Source organism: Heptranchias perlo, chromosome 10 (genome assembly GCF_035084215.1).
Source record: "Heptranchias perlo isolate sHepPer1 chromosome 10, sHepPer1.hap1, whole genome shotgun sequence".
NCBI classification, from domain to species: domain Eukaryota; kingdom Metazoa; phylum Chordata; class Chondrichthyes; order Hexanchiformes; family Hexanchidae; genus Heptranchias; species Heptranchias perlo.
In genome coordinates this window covers 42,128,591-42,147,018 of record NC_090334.1, presented here as the reverse complement: position 1 = coordinate 42,147,018, position 18,428 = coordinate 42,128,591, and the positions used below count along the sequence as shown (strand labels likewise).

The window sequence follows — 18,428 nt, the reverse complement described above, 5'->3', positions numbered from 1 at the left end:
TGCTATAGGCAGAGGCTTGAAATCAGATTTATTTCTCATCCTGTCAGATAGTAGGGAAACTGGAAGAGAAGGAGCAAAAATAATCAACGATAGGAAAAGGAAGGACCAAAAAAGTTTAATCCTCTCCATTTGGGATTGGCCAGATGGACTGCGAAAGCATTTCCGGTCCTAAACGTCCGTATGATTTTTTTTATTGCACCTCTGTGAAGCACCTTGGGATGTTTTTCTACATTAAAGGTGCCATATAAATGCAAAGTTGTTATAAACTTTGGTTGTGCACCCAGGAAATTCCTACTAATAAAATAAATAATTTTCCATCTAATTTTCACAAGTTTGAAGAAAAATATTCATAACTGGTTGGCTGTCTATTACCATTGGCCATGACTGTGGCTCAGTCATAGCACCTGAATCAAAAGGTGGTGGGTTCAAGTCCCACGCCAAAGACTTGAGCCCAAAATCTAGGATGACACTCCAGTGCAGTACTGAGGGAGTGTTGCACTGTCGGAGGTGCTGTCTTTCAGATGAGAAGTTAAACTGAGGCCCCGTCTTCCCTCTCAGGTGGATGAAAAAAATTGCATGGCACTATTTCGAAGAAGAGCAAGGGAGCTCTCCCTGGTGTTCTGGACAATAATTATCCCTCAACTAACATCACTAAAACAGATTATTTGGTCATTATCACATTGCTGTTTGTGGGATCTTGCTGTGTGCAAATTAGCTGCCACGTTTCTTACATTACAACAGTGACAACACTTTAAAAGTACTTCATTGGCTGTAAAGCGCTTTGAGATGCCCTGAGGTCATAGAAGACGCTATATAAATGCAAGTTGTTCTTTATTTCTTTTTAAATGTTCTCTTCAGTATTGTTATTTTCAGTGGCTGGAATCATACCTAGCACAAAGGAAGATGGTAATGGTTGTTGGAGGTCAATCATCTCAGCCCCAGGACATTGCTGCAGGAGTTCCTCAGGGCAGTGTCCTGGGCCCAACCATCTTCAGCTGTTTCATCAATGACCTTCCCTCCATCATAAGGTCAGAAATGGGGATGTTCGCTGATGATTGCAGTGTTCAGTTCCATTCGCAACCCCTCAAATAATGAAGCAGTCCGAGCCAGCATGCAGCAAGACCTGGACAACATCCAGGCTTGGGCTCATAAGTGGCAAGTAATATTCGCGCCAGATAAGTGCCAGGCAATGACCATCTCCAACAAGAGAGAGTCTAACCACCTCCCCTTGATATTCAACGGCATTACCATCGCCGAATCCCCCACCATCAACATCCTGGGGGTCACCATTGACCAGAAACTTAGCTGGACCAGCCATATAAATACTGTGGCTACGAGAGCAGGTCAGAGGCTGGGTATTCTGCGGCGAGTGACTCACCTCCTGACTCCCCAAAGCCTTTCCACCATCTACAAGGCACAAGTCAGGAGTGTGATGGAATACTCTCCGCTTGCTTGGATGAGTGCAGCTGCAACAACACTCAAGAAGCTCGACACCATCCAAGATAAAGCAGCCCGTTTGATTGGTACCCCATCCACCACCCTAAACATTCACTCCCTTCACCACCGGCGCACAGTGGCTGCAGTGTGTACCATCCACAGGATGCACTGCAGCAACTCGCCAAGGCTTCTTCGACAGCACCTCCCAAACCCGCGACCTCTACCACCTAGAAGGACAAGAGCAGCAGGTACATGGGAACAACACCACCTGCACGTTTCCCTCCAAGTCACACACCATCTCGACTTGGAAATATATCACCGTTCCTTCATCATCGCTGGGTCAAAATCCTGGAACTCCCTTCCTTGTCAGCACTGTGGGAGAACCGTCACCACACGGACTGCAGCGGTTCAAGAAGGCGGCTCACCACCACCTTCTCCAGGGCTATTAGGGATGGGCAATAAATGCCGGCCTCGCCAGCGACGCCCACATCCCATGAACGAATAAAAAATAAACTGATCTGGTGTTGTTTTAAGAACATAAGAAAAAGGAGCAGTAGTGGGCCATATGGCCTTTGAGCCTGCTCCGCCATTCAAGAAGATCATGACTGATCTTTGACCTCAACTCCACTTTCCTGCCTGATCCCCATATCCCTTCATTCCCCTAGAGTCCAAAAATCTATTTTTCTCAGCCTTGAATGTTCTCAACGACTCAGCATCCACAGCCCTTTGGGGTAGAGAATTCCAAAGATTCACAATCCTCTGAGTGAATAAATTCCTCCTTATCTCAGTCTTAAATGGCCGACCCCTTATACTGAGACTGTGCCTCCTAGTTCTCGACTCTCCAGCCAGGGGTATCAACTTCTCAGCATCTACCCTGCCAAAACCCCTCAGAATCTCATATGTTTCAATGAGATCACCTCTCATTCTTCTAAACTCCAGAGAATATCGGCCCATTCTACTTAATCTCTCATCATGGGACAACCCTTTCATCCCAGGAATCAATCTAGTGAACCTTCGTGGCACCGCCTCTAAGGCAAGTATATCCTTCCTTAGATAAGGAGACCAAAACTGTGCACAGTACTCGAGGTGTGGTCTCACCAAAGCCCTGTACAATTGTAGCACGACTTCTTTACTCTTGTACTCTAACTCCCTTGCAATAAAGGCCAACATGCCATTTGCCTTCCTATTCTTTTTAGTTTTTATGGTATTTAGGCAAAAAGGAGAATATTCCAACTTCTAACTTTGTTTTGTATTATTCAAACAATGAATCCTTGTATTCAACATCGTTTTGAATAAAGCAAAAATATATTATGTTCAAAATGCTGGTTAATTATTTTGCACCTTTCCTAACAAACTTTGCACATGTTCATGTTGTCATAGAAATGCCATTTAAAATAAAATTACAGGTGGCAATATAAGTGAAAAATAGTATGGCAGGCATTTGAGGAAAAAATAGAACAAATCACTCAATCAACATTATGCCTTTAAAGGTATTCCACTTGTCCTTGACTGAGGTGTTGTTGAACTTCCCCCAATCAATTTGTTTAAGTTGCCCCCTCATTTCTTTGAAATTATCTCTTTTAAAATATACACCTGATCTATGATATTTCTGAATCCTAGAACATGTTAAACATAAGCTTTCTGCAGTGGCTGTCCCTGGGGTGCCTTGATGTCCATTTTTTGTACTTTGTCTGGGGCGTTTAAAATACCAGGTTGAGATGAACATTATCGCTCATGACTTCTATTATGCACTCAGCTATGAAGCAGTCATGCATTACAATTACCAGGTCTGACTCTAGACAACTTGGGTTTTCCCAATTTATATTAGGTTAATTGAAGTTGCCCATTAAAATAGCTTCTCTGGTTTCATATATCCTTCTTACCACTTCATAGAGCGAGCTACCTTCTTTGTGCTGACCTGGAGTTTTAGAGCATGGCCCTAGTGTTATCTTGGATTTTTGTGTGTTAGAAATGTCCACCCAGAGTAGTTCATTGTGAATTTTTTTACCTCTCACTTGAGTAACTTCTTCTATCTACCAGGTGTATCGGACATACATGGGTACACCACCTCCTATTCTGTTGCATTCTATCTTTTTTGATCACTTTATATCGCTGAATATTACATTAATTCCCATCCTCTGGTATTGGTCAGGTTTCTGATATTCATAATACATCGTAGTTCCCTGCTGTTCCAACGCTCTCCAGATCCAGCATCTTATTTCTAATGCTTCTAGCATTCATATTTACACATCTTAATTTAGATTTTCCCCCTTTCATATAAGGATAGGCTCAAAGAATTAGGATTCTTCTCTTTGGAGAACAGAAGAATGGAGGTGGATATGATTGAGTTTTTCAAATTAATAAAGCTCAGGGTTGTCGAGAACAGGTCATAGAATTACATAGAAATTACAACACAAAATGAAGCTATTTGGCCCAACCACTCTGTTTTGGTGTTTATCCGCCACACAAATAGTTGTCCTATCCCATGTGCCTACCGTGTTCACATTCCCTTTATCCCCCTTTCCTTCAAACACTTATCTAACCTATTCTTAATGTTGACATGATCTCTGCTTCAATCACTAACTCCAGTAATGCATTCCACAGCCTCACAATCTTCCTTCTGTTTAAAAACAAGTGTCTCCTGCTCTCTGTCCTAAATCTCTTCCATTTAATCTCATTATCTATGTTTCCTCATTCCATACCCCATAACCACTAGAAACAGTCTGTTTCCATCTACAATGACCTATTCCTTCATAATTTTAAACACCTCTATCAAATATCCCTGTAATTTCCCCTGTTCTAATGAAAACAGCAACAAGTTTTCAAGCCTTTCTTCATATTTGTATTTCCTCATACCAGATAACATTCTGGTGAATCTGCGTCATACCCTCTCTATTGCCTCAACGTCCTTCCTCTGGTGTGGAGCCCAGAACTGCATACAGTACTCCCAACAGTTATCTTACTAAAATTTTATATAAATTATTACATTTTGACTTTAATAATCTGTACCTCTTGCTATAAAACCCAGTATTCCATTAGCTTTTTAATAATGCCCTTATCCACTTGAGGTGCTGATTTTAAGGTCTTGTAAACTTGAACTCCCAAATCCCTTTGTTCTTCCACATAACTCAGCCTTCCCCCATTCAAAGTATAATTGCTTTTTTTAACAAAATATTGATTATTGATGTACACAATGATCAGAAGCGATCCCAAAACAGAGCCCCCTGCCCGTTATCCACTTCCAACCAGTCTGAGAAACTACCTTAATTCCTACTCTCTGTTTCCTCCCTCTAACCATTTTTAAAATAAATTTACTATCCCTCTTAATTCCATTGCCCTTAATCATCTACAATAGTATTTTGTGTCATACCTTGTCAATGGTTTGCTGAAAGGCCATGTACACCACATCCACTGCATTTCCTCCATCAACCATATCTGTCACCTCCTGATTCTAGTTACTTTTTGTCATCTAGATATTTGGTCATTTCATCTTTAATTAAAGGTTCCAACATTTTCCATACCCCAGATGTTAAACTAACTGACCTGTAATTACTTGGGTTTGCTCTGTCTCCCTTTTTGAAAATTAGTATTCACCACTCTCTAGTCCTCCAGGACACATCCATAATCAATAGAATGCTGAAATATAATTTCTAGGACATTCGCTCTTGCAGCATCCTTGGATGTATCACTTCAGATCCCGGCACTTTGTCCTCTGTTCACCTTAATTTCTCTAATACTTATAATATCTCTTATCTGGTTATTAACCAATTCAGGATTCACCTCCTCCCCTGTATCTTTTTTGTAAACATTGTTGCAAAGTACTTGTTAAATATCCCTGCCTCATTCTATTTATCCTCCACTAACTCACAATCCTCTCCTCAGGAGTCCTCACAATTGACAATTCTCTTTATACTGATATATTTGTAGAATACATTGCTGTTCTTTTTAGTATTTTTTGAGATTCTCTCCTCATACTTCCACTTTGCTTTCCTTATCCTTCTCTTAACTTCCTTTTTTTCTCATATTCTCTCATTTGTTATCATACCAATAGGCCCCATATGCCCTCATCTTCAATTTTACTTTGTTTCTAACCTCTTCATTTATCCATGACATCCTGAAAGTTGAAGCAGCCTCCTTCTTAATGATCTATATTTATTCTGCACCGTTGAAATTTTATTTTTAAAAACATTCCATTGTTGATCGACACTCCTCTGTGCCGCTTTCTCTTTCCGCCTCATCCTAGCTAGTTCACTCCTAATCTTTCTAAAATCTGCTCTATTCCAATTTGATGCCCTTGTTTCTGTCCTAACTTTTTCCCTTTTTAGTTGGACCTTGAACCTCATCATATTATGGCCACTGCTCCCAAGTTGCTCACCCGCATTTAGCTTCTCTACCTGATATATTTCATTACTCATAACTAGACCTGGCAACACCTCTCCCCTTATAGACATATAAGCATACTGCTTGAGGAAGGAGTCCTGTGCACATTTTAGGAATTCCATTCCATTGTCTCCATTTGCTCCCTCCCTGTCCCAATCAATGAGTGGGTAATTAAAATCTCCTAGAATTTTGTTATTGCTACTCATTTCCCTGATCTGATTACAGATTTCCTCTTCCATTTCCTTCATAATTATGGAATCTATAGTTCAGCCCCACTAGTGTAATGATCCCTTTATCTTGGCTCTCAAACCCTATCAGTCTGAACCACTTTTTTAATATACATCAGCATGTATTCCCCCCCATCAGTATTATCACCCTGCTCCTTTCTTACCTAATCTCTCCTGCCTAAACATATTATAACTAAGTATGTTTATTTTCATATTAGAATATCTAAATATGATTGAGAAGGTGTTCAAATAATTGTTTGAAAATAGCACCTATAGAGTGCAGCCAAATTGCTATATTTGGAATCCTGATATAAGCAGATTCTTGATAATGTCCTGCAATGTAGAAGTCTCAATTTTCTACTTTATATAATAATAGTATAGCATTCCTCATTGTGAGAGTCTGGTTATATACAATGTTCTTCCCAGCCTTTACATATAACACAATTCACAATATTTGTAATGTCTAAAATCACTTAGGTGGTAATTTTAACTTTTTCAAGAAAATTGGGCGAGGTGTAAAACTTGTTGCCGATTCGCTATCACCCGTTTTTCACTAGGTGATAAAAGTTAAAATTATCCCCTTTGTTAAACTGTTTCCAGTTGTGCAAATAGATAAATATAGTCAGTGTTCCTTATCACTAATTATCATCAGTAAAGCATATCAGCATTTTTTTGGATTTTGTTAATGTTACAGTATTTAGATTCAATTTCCAGTCTCATCCATGACTAAATGCATGGTATAGTACTGAGTCATTCGGACTTATCCAATATCCACAAATGTGCATTTTCTGGCATGTCATTGCACAGTAAGTGGGAATCCTAGCTGATATTTCTTTCCCCCATCTACTTGTCCAGTGATGCTGAGGCTAACAGTAGTCTCCTCACTATATCACTACCAAAATCCGCTTCCTTGGCCTGGGCGGTTCATCGGGGTGGTCTATATTTATTATTCTCAACATAACCAATGTTGGCACTTAGAAGAACAAATGTGAAAGCACATATAGCTTCCCAGAGCATGATGCACTTGTTATCAGTTTATCTTTAAGGTTTTCCAATTTTAAAAAGTGTTAGTTTGATGCAGAAGCTGCCATATTATCACTGGGTAATATAGAGAGACACCTATTCTGCATCTGGGGGGTGCAGTTAGACCACTATCTTTGCATTAGTGTAAAGGAGTCTTGGGTGTATATTGATGAAAAAAATAGCAGTAATTTTGCATATTGGGTGCCAAGCCGATATTAGGGTGCACTAAAGCAATATGAGACCCTCTCCAAGAGATTGTCTCACTGGCTACAGTCCAACTCCAGCCTAAATTGTGACAAACTCAACTTCGTTGTTCTAACTATATGGAAACATGGTAAATGTTTCCTTGTTCTGTAACCCATGAACTTAACAACCACCATAGGAGCATGACTTACTTTCTAAACCAACTAGTACAGATGTTTCCTTGTCATCCTCATCAGTAAATTTTCCTTTGTATTTTTAGGTGAGCCGCGGATTGATGGTGGTGTTCCACAGGCTGCAGGTTTAGTTATCAGCAGTGCACGTCCTATCACAGTAACTACCTCAGTTCCTCTGTCTCCTCCAAAACCACAGCCTCAGGTGAAAAAGCCCAACATAGCAGTTGTACACATGAAATCGGAAAAGAAGGATCCAGTCGAGCTAACTGTACAGGTGTGGTGCTATACAAGATGCTTTTCATACTGGACAGTGATTACGGGCTCAATTTTAATTTGGAAGTGTGGGGGCGGGGGGGCTATGAAAATCGGGGGAATGAGGAACGGGAAACAAACCTGGCTCCAACATGCTGACTTCCACGTCTCACAAAGACGCATCTGAGTATACCGCCGTTTCCGAACCTGGAAGTCCCGCCCGCAATTAAAGCCGGCGGGACGATATTTAAAGAAGCAAATGTATCTCATTGAGGTACTTAAGGTACTTTATTTCTAACATGTTAGGTAGTTAAAACGATTTCCAACTTACCTGAGTGGCTTTCCCACGGCTTCCGATTCACACCTAAAGCAATATGAGACCCTCTCCAAGAGATTGTCTCACTGGCTACAGTCCAACTTCAGCCTAAATTATGACAAACTCAACTTCGTTGTTCTAACTATATGCAAACATGGTAAATATTTTCTTGTTCTGCAACCAGGTGTGAAGGGCCGGATCAGTCAAAAATGAAGTAAATAAATGAAATAAAATAACATTTCACAACATTAAAAAAAAATAAACCTACCTTTGAAACGAGGTCACCTGCACCCCCTGCTCCAATGTCTCCCTCTCCGATGTGTCTCCCTCTCTCATGTGTTTCCCCTCCCCCCCCACCGATGTCTCCCTTCCCCATGTCTCTTTTCCCCCCCCCCCACATGTATCTCCCTCTCTGAGATCTCCCCCACCCCCCCCCCCCCCCCGGCTCCGTGTCCGATATGAACCCCTCCTGATCTTTGTCGCCCCACCCCACTCTCTCTTGCAACGCCGGATGAAGTCTCTCTCTCTCTCTTTCTCTCTTTCTCCGGTCCCCCCCCCCCCACCGGCGTTGCAGCTCCTGTCAGCAGCCAGTTTGTCAATTAGGCTGGCTGCCGGGCGTGAAACCCGGAAACAAGATTAATGAGCATCAATTACCTTGTGATCGCATGGGGAAAGGTACATTTTTATATTTCAGGTTTGCCATGCACCCATTGACCGCCCCAACACCCACCCCCCCCCCACCGCTGCCATCCCGCCACCCTTTTAAAATTAACCCCTATATATCAGTAGGGCTGAAAAAATAATTAGAATCTCATCCATTCTGACTTCTTTTGAACTGGACACATTTTCTTTGGTTGTGTGGTTTAGTAATGTTACACTAAATCAATGAAGTTAGGACGCATCGGATAACATTTAATTATTAATTGGCTTTGTGTCCGAGATTCTTTGTATTATTACTTAATTCCATGAATTTTTAATCAGGTGGTGATGAATGTTGGTGCTGTCCATAAATCTGTTTATATATGGAAGCCAAAAAAAAGGATTTGGGAAAATCTGAACAGGTGCACATTACATGAGCTTTCATGGCTGCCCTTCTGGTGTTTCATCTTCCACAGCTGCCAACCTTTTCAGGATGGCGGTCGCTTGGCCGTGCAAAAGTAAGATAGCTGCAGCTTTGTTGTTTAGTCAGAGAATAATATGAATAAACAAATGTTCTTTATTTCTGTATGTTTCTTTAATTTGACTTTTTAAAATTATTTTCCCTTCTTTGCCCATTCTCCACCTCCATATGTACCAATCCTCAGTGGAATGAGGACTTAATGCCAAACTGTAGCCAGCCACTTGGAGATGCAGACAGAGAGCCTAGAGCAACTTAATTTCCTTCCTTCCTTCCTTCCTTCCTTGTGAAGGAGTGCCCAGCTTCCATTCAGTGCTTATTCTTGGATAACCTGACAGGGATTTGAAATTTTTTAGTCTAATAATTGTGGGGAAATATTCACACCCTAGCATTCTACAGCACATTGCACTAGTGTATCAATCTGCAGGCCTTCTGAGCAGCATCTGTAGTGTGCTTTGTACATGCAATAACAGAATATAACAGTTAGTATTATTATGTTTCTTTCTACTGCAGTTAGATTTACCATTTTTTTGGTATAGAATGCCATCACTTTAATGTAAATACCGTGAATAAAAGTATTTGGAAAACTTCTTATACACTTGACAGAAAGCTACTATGTTCACTAAATTAAGTATCTGTAACCCTTAGTAAATATGAGAATTGTAACTTTTTTCTTTCAAATCCTGAATTTATCGACATTGGCAAATGCTTACTGCATAACAAATTGACAAAAGTAAAATTAAACTGCCACATAAATGCTACAGTAATACTTCATCCAGTTTGGTGGTGGTTCTTGTTACCTAGGAATGACATTTAGTTAATATCATTTCACTGACAAAACACAGGTTTATTCGAGCAGATGATAGTTAAAATCCAAAAACGATTCTAAATGAGAAAGAAAGCAAGCAAGCTCATACACTAGTGGCACTAAAGTTAACAATGGGTACGGTAGCCCAGTGGTTATGGTACTGGGCTAGTAACCTGAAGGTATTGAGTTCAAATCCACCATGGCATGTTGTAAAATTGAATTAAATAAAAGACCACGAAAGTTGCCAGATTGTTATAAAAATCCAACTGGTTCTCTAATGCCCTTCAGGGAAGGGAGCTTGCCACCTCTACCTTGCCTGGTCTACATGTGATTCCAGTCACACATTATGTGGTTGACTCTCAATGCCCTTCGGCAACTAGGGATGGATAATAAATACTGCATTGCCAATGCCGCCCTCTACCCAAGATCAAATAAAAAGAATATATAGTTTTGTGGTCTAAATTTGCAATAGTCAGTTAGTGGTTTTAGATCTTGTTGCAAGTCAGTAGTAACTCTGGACCTCTCCAACCGGTGAACAAATACACTTCGACAGACCGTATATCTTGGGTGCAAACTACAAATTAAGTTAATAAAATTAGCAGAAGCAAAGTCACATGACACAGTGGTTTACTTAAGTTAAAAAAAACCTTTTTCAAAATAACAAAACCTTCAGTAATTCTCGTAACTTGGTACACACATCTTCGAGTAAAATCTTATTTGTGAAATCAGACATTCGCGGACTGTCATACTCATCATTTATCTTTCATTCTTATAACTCATAGTGAAAAAGAATTTTGTTTGTCTTCAGGTATTGCCAAATGTGGACATTGATAGCCTTCCCAGTATCAGTCCGGCAGCAAGCCAGAGATCTCCAAGCCCTGAGCAGCAGCAGATGATGCGCCATCCTACACAAACCATGATACAGGTATCTTTGTTGTCTGTCTATTTAAATGTTTTCCTTTCTGATTGAAAGAGTAGTCCAGGTCAACTTGTACAATGGGTATGTCCTGTGGTATTTCCTCTTTCTTTTTTTAAATATTTAATTAGAATCCATATTTGGATGATACTTCACTGACATAAGCAGTCACAGATAATATCATTTGGAAGTTACCTCTTGGTAGGTATGCTTAGGCCAAGCAGAAGGGGATGATGTCAGGCTTCATTGGTACTGGATGCAAATGGCAAAAGAGTAGCTGAAGTCTTTAGTTGCATTTTGGTGGGCAACTTTTCTTTGGTCAGCTGGCCAAATCCATGAAACCAATCGTCATGCTTAAGAGTCTCTAAACCAAGCTACTGAACTTCTGTTTGCCTAATAAAAAGAAAAGAAAGACTTGCAATTATATAGCGCCTTTCACGTAGTAAAAGACCCAACGCCCTTCACAGGAGCGTTATCAAATTTTAGAGCGCTTAGGCACAGGGTGGCAAGAGCCAAGGCTTAGGAACCTTAGGAGCCAAGTGTGTCCTGGAATAACACTGGAGTCTAACCAGCTAAAATCGTGCAGCTTACAAGCACAGATAGGCCCATCCTACTCATTAGAACATTGGCTTGCAGGGTTATCTGAAACCAAGTGGGACAAATCCCCCAGTGATAAATCTAATCCTTCAAGTCCCATTAATGAGCCAGGCTAGATGGTCAATCATCAATAGTACCCTGGAGTCCTGTAGACCTACCTGGCTCTGATAATGGATGAGCGTAGTCGCTAGTTGGTCATTAGACAACTGACAAATGCAGGTTTCAGCCAAGAACTCTTTACAAGCAGCATGGTGAGCAACTAACCATAAAATACAGGTATTGTCACCATCCTCATGAACAAACACCATATCCCATTGAATAGTGGTTCTCGGAGTGGAAGGTATGAAAGTTCAGCAGCAACTGCTTGCTGCTTTGCAACCCAATTATGTACATGCAAACCAAAGATATATGAGTGCATGGTTTCATACCCAGCCATCAGGTAATGCATTCCATCAATTGTCGCATAGAGCATCTTTGTCAGCTATATGACGGGCACCTTTAGTGTGGTGGAAGAACTTACACAGGTCAGTCACCTTGACTTGCCAACTACCTTGATGTTCTAGATGTCCAAGTTCAATGCCGCAGACCAGGCTTAACCAACCCCTAGGTGTGATCACAGTCAGTGTGTGCAGTAGTGTACTAGTTCACAAAGGCTTCTCCAGTGCTCTTCTTCCATGGTGGTGTAGCATTTGTAATGTTTGTCTGGTCCTCATGATTTGAATGTCTGAACGTATAGCATTTATTCTGCATGTTAGATACAGTGTAGACTTAGTATTCCAATATGATAATCTGATTTACTGTTTGCACTGAATCGGTAAGTTTGTGCTGCATATGGTGTCCTAACTAACTAAAATATCAGTTAACCAATGCTTCATCTAGAGGGAATGAAAGATGATTATACATTTAATCACCATGGCTTTTCATCTGATTCTTGCCTTTTATGTATGTCCTTATTTTACTGGGTTTTGGCTTCATTTAAAATATTTCTGCAAACATAGACTTTGATAAAGGAGACAGAGAAACAGAATGCTTCAGGCAAGTACTTCAAGGTTTTTTTTTAGTGATGCCATACACCCAAAACCTTTTGAAAACATATTTAAAGGTAGTTGTGTCTGGAGGGGGAAAACTTATTAAAGCGAACTGCTCCCTGTTTCTATATTCTTACTTGCTACTTTTAATGATGTTTGAATGTGTACATTTCCATGTCCTTTTTTCACTGATGCAAGACTGCCTTGCTATTGAAAACAGCAGAGTTTCTGGTTGTTTTTACTGATCTAATATAATTAGATCTAAAGAAGGTCATTCGTTTTTGTGTATATTTTCTGTGTTGGATCAATATATAATTTTAAACAGTAGTAGTACAATTGAACCCATATACAGGTAATTAAAACCTGTTTACCATGGCAATTTTAATGCATCAGAGGCTAGCTGAATGTGAAGTATGAGAACCACGACACTTGAATCAAATGGAGGACACAGCATTCCATTGTGGTTTGAAGAGCAAAGAGAACTTCTTATTCAAGATAACGAAAAAAAAATCCCAAGATAACCTTCAATTTAAAAAAAATAGTTCCTAATTAGATACTGAGATAAAGCAATTTGAACAAAAAGCAAAAAAACTGCAGATGGTGGAAATCTGAAACAAGAACAGAAAATGCTAGAAACATTTAGCTGGTCAGTCAGCATCTGTGGAGAGAACAGACAAGGTAGCATTTCAGCTATGACCCTTCACCAGAACTGGAAGACATTACACATGAGCAGCGTTTTAAAAGGAGCAGAACAAAGGGAAGGAGAGGGAAATACACACACGTGCGAGAGAGAGAGAGAATATAAGTAGAATGACCTGTAAACCGCTTAAATAGAAAACAGGAGATGGTTAAATGGCTGAAGTAATATTAACATGAGAGGTGTAATAAGAGAAGTGTCTTTATTTCTCTCATTCTGCCTCCAATTGTTTCATGCTATAATTACTTGAACCATTAAACATCTTGTTTCTATTTAACCACTTTACAGGTCATTCTGTTTCCCTCTGTTGTGTGTGTGTTTCCTTCCCCTTCCCTTCCTTCTGTTCCTTTTTAAATGCTGCTCATCTGTATTTCTTCCAGTTCTGATAAAGGGTCTACACCTGAAATACTAACTTGTCTGTTCTGTCCACAGATACTGACTGACCCGCTGAATGTTTCCAACCATTTTTGTTTTTGTTTTAAAGTAATTTGAAGTTAGACAGAGAGGGGGGTTCTATTTATTTATTTCTAGATGGGTGTGTCTAAAGCCACAGTGTATTGTCTAACTGGAGTAAGTGGTCCTCATCATATCTGCAGGTCTGGATTCTGATGAGAAACTGATTGCAGACTTCACCAAAAGATTACTATCCTGAGCATGGCTATTTCCTGTAACTGAACTAGAATGGATACTTCTGCAAAGTGCAATTAGGCGATTCAGACAGTGCACACGCTTTATGATTGCAGGCACTGTTTTCTACTCATCTGTGAGGTGCATCCCACTGATTCTTAGCAGCTGAAGAACATACATTACTATTCAGAATATGGGTAGAAGTTTCCCTGTATCACAGGCGCTTTATTTGATTCATTTACAAGGTCAGAATAGGGAACATTGTGAAGTTTTCATTATAAGCCAAGTTTCACTGCCTGAGTTCACTATACATGGATTCTGCTACAACCTTATAGACGTCTTTATCAGTGATCATGTTTTTTTGCTGTGACTTTTTTTCTCCTCTCCTGAACGCCCTGACTTGTACTATGGTGGAGATCAACCCTACAGTGCTTCATCCAAGTGGTCGTTCTTCACATGTGAGCATAGATAGACAGGGCTAGAAATTGGGCCATGTAGCGCCTGTTGTTTCAATGCTACGCGGCCTCTCAAAGTGCTAAGATGGCGTCTTGGCTGCGCACACACGTTTCCAGCTTGATGTGCGCTGGACGCCATCTTGGTGTAGGTATTAGCACATGCACAAATACCAAATGCCGGCAGCATGTGAAGTAAGGAGAAAATGGATACTGATGGACACCATTTTGGGACTTAATGCTCAACTCAACGCACAGTCTTAACCACGACCATCTGAACATGTCTTAGAGTGTCCGGAGGACTCCCCCACCAGCACTATTTAAAGGGACCATGCAGGATTTATAGGTTAGTGGCTGGATTATTGCTTCTGGCTGCTGATGCATTTGTAACTGTTTTTGGAGGTCTCCTACACTTGAATACTAGGATGCGGGGGCATAGCCTAACATTTAGAGCCAGGACGTGCAGGAGTGAAGTTAGGAAATGCTTCTACACGCAAAGGGTGGGAGAAGTTTGGAACGCTCTTCAGCAAACGGCAGTTGATGCTAGCTCAATTGTGAATTCTAATTCTGAGATTGATAGTGTTCTGTGAACCAAGGGGTATTAAGGGATATGGGGCTGTGGCGGGCATATGGAGTTAGGTCACAGATCAACCATGATCTTATTGAATGGCAGAACAGGCTCGAGGGGCTAAATGCCACTGCCACTTGCTGCCTCCTGCTATGCGCCACCTTCTCCTGCAAGAAAGCGGGATGTGTGAATGGTTGATGTGCCAAGGTGAATAGCTGCCAGTGTGTGTGACCTGTGAGTTGTGGATGGGCGGCTTGCAACAGTGGTAATGTGTAAGGCTAAGAGGAAGCATCTGACTGGAAGAGTTGAGTACTGATGGAAAGAGTTTTTTGGTATGTGGGTGATGGGGGGTTGTAGTGCGTGGAGCAGTGGATGAGGCTAGTGGTGCAGTTGGTAGGAAATGACATTTGACCTCACTCACCTTGACCACTCGTGTCAAAGCATTGATCTTCTTCCTGCACTGCATCCATGTTCATGATGTGTGCCTGGCATTGACTGCGTCCCCTGCTGCCTCCCACTGCCTTTTGCCTCCCATGTCTGGTGGGCCTCTTGCCCCCCACCCCTACGGATATAGGATGCCCCTCCTTCTGTCCACCTCTTGCACCAAGGCCACTAGTGCATCAGCAGAAAACCTTGGTGCACGCTCTCTCGCAGCTTGGTACAAACTCAGATCGGCAGATTGGTGAGGCCTGGCATGCAGATTGGGGGATGTGGGATTTAGTGGTGCGCAATCTTTACTCAATGTTTTAACATAACTTATCAGTTGTAAACATAAGGACGGGATTTGCATCTGTGTTTTATGTGTGCGATGTCTGATCTCCGTGCAGATAGCAGGCTGTTATTTTTAACAAACAGGTACTGGCAACCTTTAAGAGACAGCCTCCCTTTAAGAGATTGGGGCTCCCCCTGCTGGTGGAAAATACACATTTACTTGAATCATCATGTAAGGCTTAGTTTTCAATGCTGCTTGAAGATAAGTACTGAGGATGGAAGAATGTCTCGTCCTGCCTGCACAGGGGCCATCGGGCGCAGGTTAATAGCTGAACACGCTACCCCCGCCCAATAATAGGCCTTATCCAACTTTCTCCCCCTAAGTATTGGCAGGTAATTCAACCACAGGCCCATCTAAGCCAAGCCCAGTCTAGTTCTCACCTGGCATCCCTACGTACATATTTTCCAGTAAAAATCACCAAATAATGATCAGGAGTGGGAACCTTGTTTCTAGCCCCACCATAGCTCAGAGCCGTGAAATCCAATTGTAGCATCCCTATTGCTATCCTGCCGGATATCCTGCTAAATGAGCACCGGGGATCACAATTACATCCTGGTCCATTGGAATCTTCGTTATCAAAAAGGAAGGCATGTTTCTTTTTCTCGGTTAAGGTTACTGAGCAACCCCACGAGGAATGCAAAAAGGGAAATGCATCTTAGAGCACTGAATAAGGAAATATGTTAGTTGTGAACTGTGAGCTGTAAGAGATGAAAGATTAGTCATATCAAACCAGAAGAGCAGCACCCAAATGAAATCTGCCTAACATTTCAATCACATTAGATGAACCATATGGGGCCATTCCACTATCTCATGACATCTTGTGTTGTATGAATCCTACTGGAATGCTGGTTCAGCGTTCCCCTTTCCTGTCAATACTTCCTAGCCACTAGATAGAAATATCTTGGCGCACATAAAAAAGGAAAGCTTATTTGAAAGCTATAGTTTCTTTTTCTTGGTTGGGATTGCTAGTTATGGTATGTGAAGGGTAAACAGTGCACTTACCAACTGAGTGATTGAGTGAGATTAGTGGTAATGTGATTGATCCAAAAATGTCATTTAGATTTTGGAAATGTATGCAATATTAACTCAACTTACAAGATTCAACACTTTGAGTGTTGAGATCGTTTTATTCCAAATGCAAACAGAAACTTAATTACGTAATATTTATTTTCCTTGCATATTGTTAAGATGTTTATGAACACAAAGAATGTATGATATACTTTTAACCTCAGCATGTGTTTATGATACTGCACAGAGATTTTATCATAATCTTCAAAAAGTTAACTCCTTTTTTGAGGTAAAGCTAGTTTTTAATTTGTTATAAATTCATTAAACTAATGAAAAGAGCAGATCAGCCATTTTTTAAATTTAGGAGAAAACTTTGAGTCAGAATTAAAAAGAAGCGACCCTATTATGTTTTGAATTCTCTGCGGCTTTTTTTTTGTTGCTTTCATTGTATCACAGGAGGAGGCCATTCGGCCCATTGAAAGAGCTATCCAATTAGTCCCTTAGTCCTGTAAATTTTTTCCCTTCAAGTATTTATCCAATTCCCTTTTGAAAGTTACCATTGAATCTGCTTCCACCCCCCTTTCAGGCAATGCATTCCAGATCATTACAACTCGCTGCATAAAAAAATGTTTCTTCATGTCACCTCTGGCTCTTTTGCTGATCACCTTAATTCTGTGTCCTCTGGTTAATGACTCTTCTGCCACTGGAAACCGTTTTTCCTTATTTACTCTATCAAAACCATTCATGATTTTGAACACCTCTATCAAATCTCCCCTTAACCTTCTTTGTTCTAAGGAGAACATCCCCAGCTTTTCCAATCTCTCCACATAACTGAAGTCCCTCATCCCTGATACCATTCTAGTAAACCTTTTCTGCATCCTCTCTAAGGCCTTGCCATCTTTCCTAAAGTGTGGTGCCCAGAATTGAACACAATACTTGTAGATTTCAGTTTTTAACAAGGCAGTGTTGGACTAGATGCTTGACTGTGTACCATATTGCAACATTGACTATATCTGGGTGTGTATAGTTTTTTGATTCTATTTACTGTAATTCACTACACATTCCCACTACCGCTTGTAAGATCACAAATACAAGTATACGCAATCTTTTCATTGTCCTAGAATTAATGAAAGGATCCTTGCTGTATTCCTCAAATGGTTTATCATAATAAGAATTCATAATTTTTTCACAACCAATATGTGTATGTCTTGCAACTATAGAGTAAAAAAAGAATGCATGTATTTGATGAATACAACCAAAGCTATTCAAAATCCATAAGAATAATTAAAGATGTAGAAAAAGATCTTCATACATATTCTTGTCCAATAAAAAGTGCTTTGTTTTTTTATATATATTATGTATATATATATATATATATGCTTTACTGATTGGCTGTGTAAATCTAAATCACTTCTGATGACCAGATTTTCACAAAACTGTTACCAGGATAATTTGTCACATAGTATAGTTCCATATTTCCAATCAATGCTCTGCTAATGAATCACATGACATAATAAGCAATCCTGATAATTTATGGACAATAATGTGCTGGTAAGATTTGATCACCGGCATGTCAGTCCGTAGTGGTGATTAAGAACATGAAGAAATTAACATTGCTAAACCCTTAACTTTTAATTGTATCACATAAATACATACCTAATCATTGTGCGTATCTTTTATCTTGACAGCCTAAAGTTGTCACTGAATCTGTCTGTAAGTTTCTTTTTGACAGTAAATTGCATATCCTGGTTCCTATTCATTAAATGCGTTGTTACTGTGCTCTTTGAATCAGTATTAGTCATCACTGAATTGGATCGACACCAACA

General features: G+C 40.4%; 1 protein-coding gene across 3 annotated transcripts in view; it reads left to right on the top strand.

Annotated features, from left to right (window-relative positions):
* The window catches only part of kiaa0586 (KIAA0586 ortholog), a 419,966-nt gene that overhangs the window by 278,014 nt on the left and 123,524 nt on the right, over window positions 1-18,428 (top strand). For all 3 annotated transcript variants that reach the window (XM_067991527.1, XM_067991529.1, XM_067991528.1), the window contains 2 exons: window positions 7,531-7,718; window positions 10,746-10,862. In XM_067991527.1, the coding sequence (XP_067847628.1) occupies window positions 7,531-7,718; window positions 10,746-10,862 (305 nt within the window). The remainder of the gene's footprint in view (window positions 1-7,530; window positions 7,719-10,745; window positions 10,863-18,428) is intronic.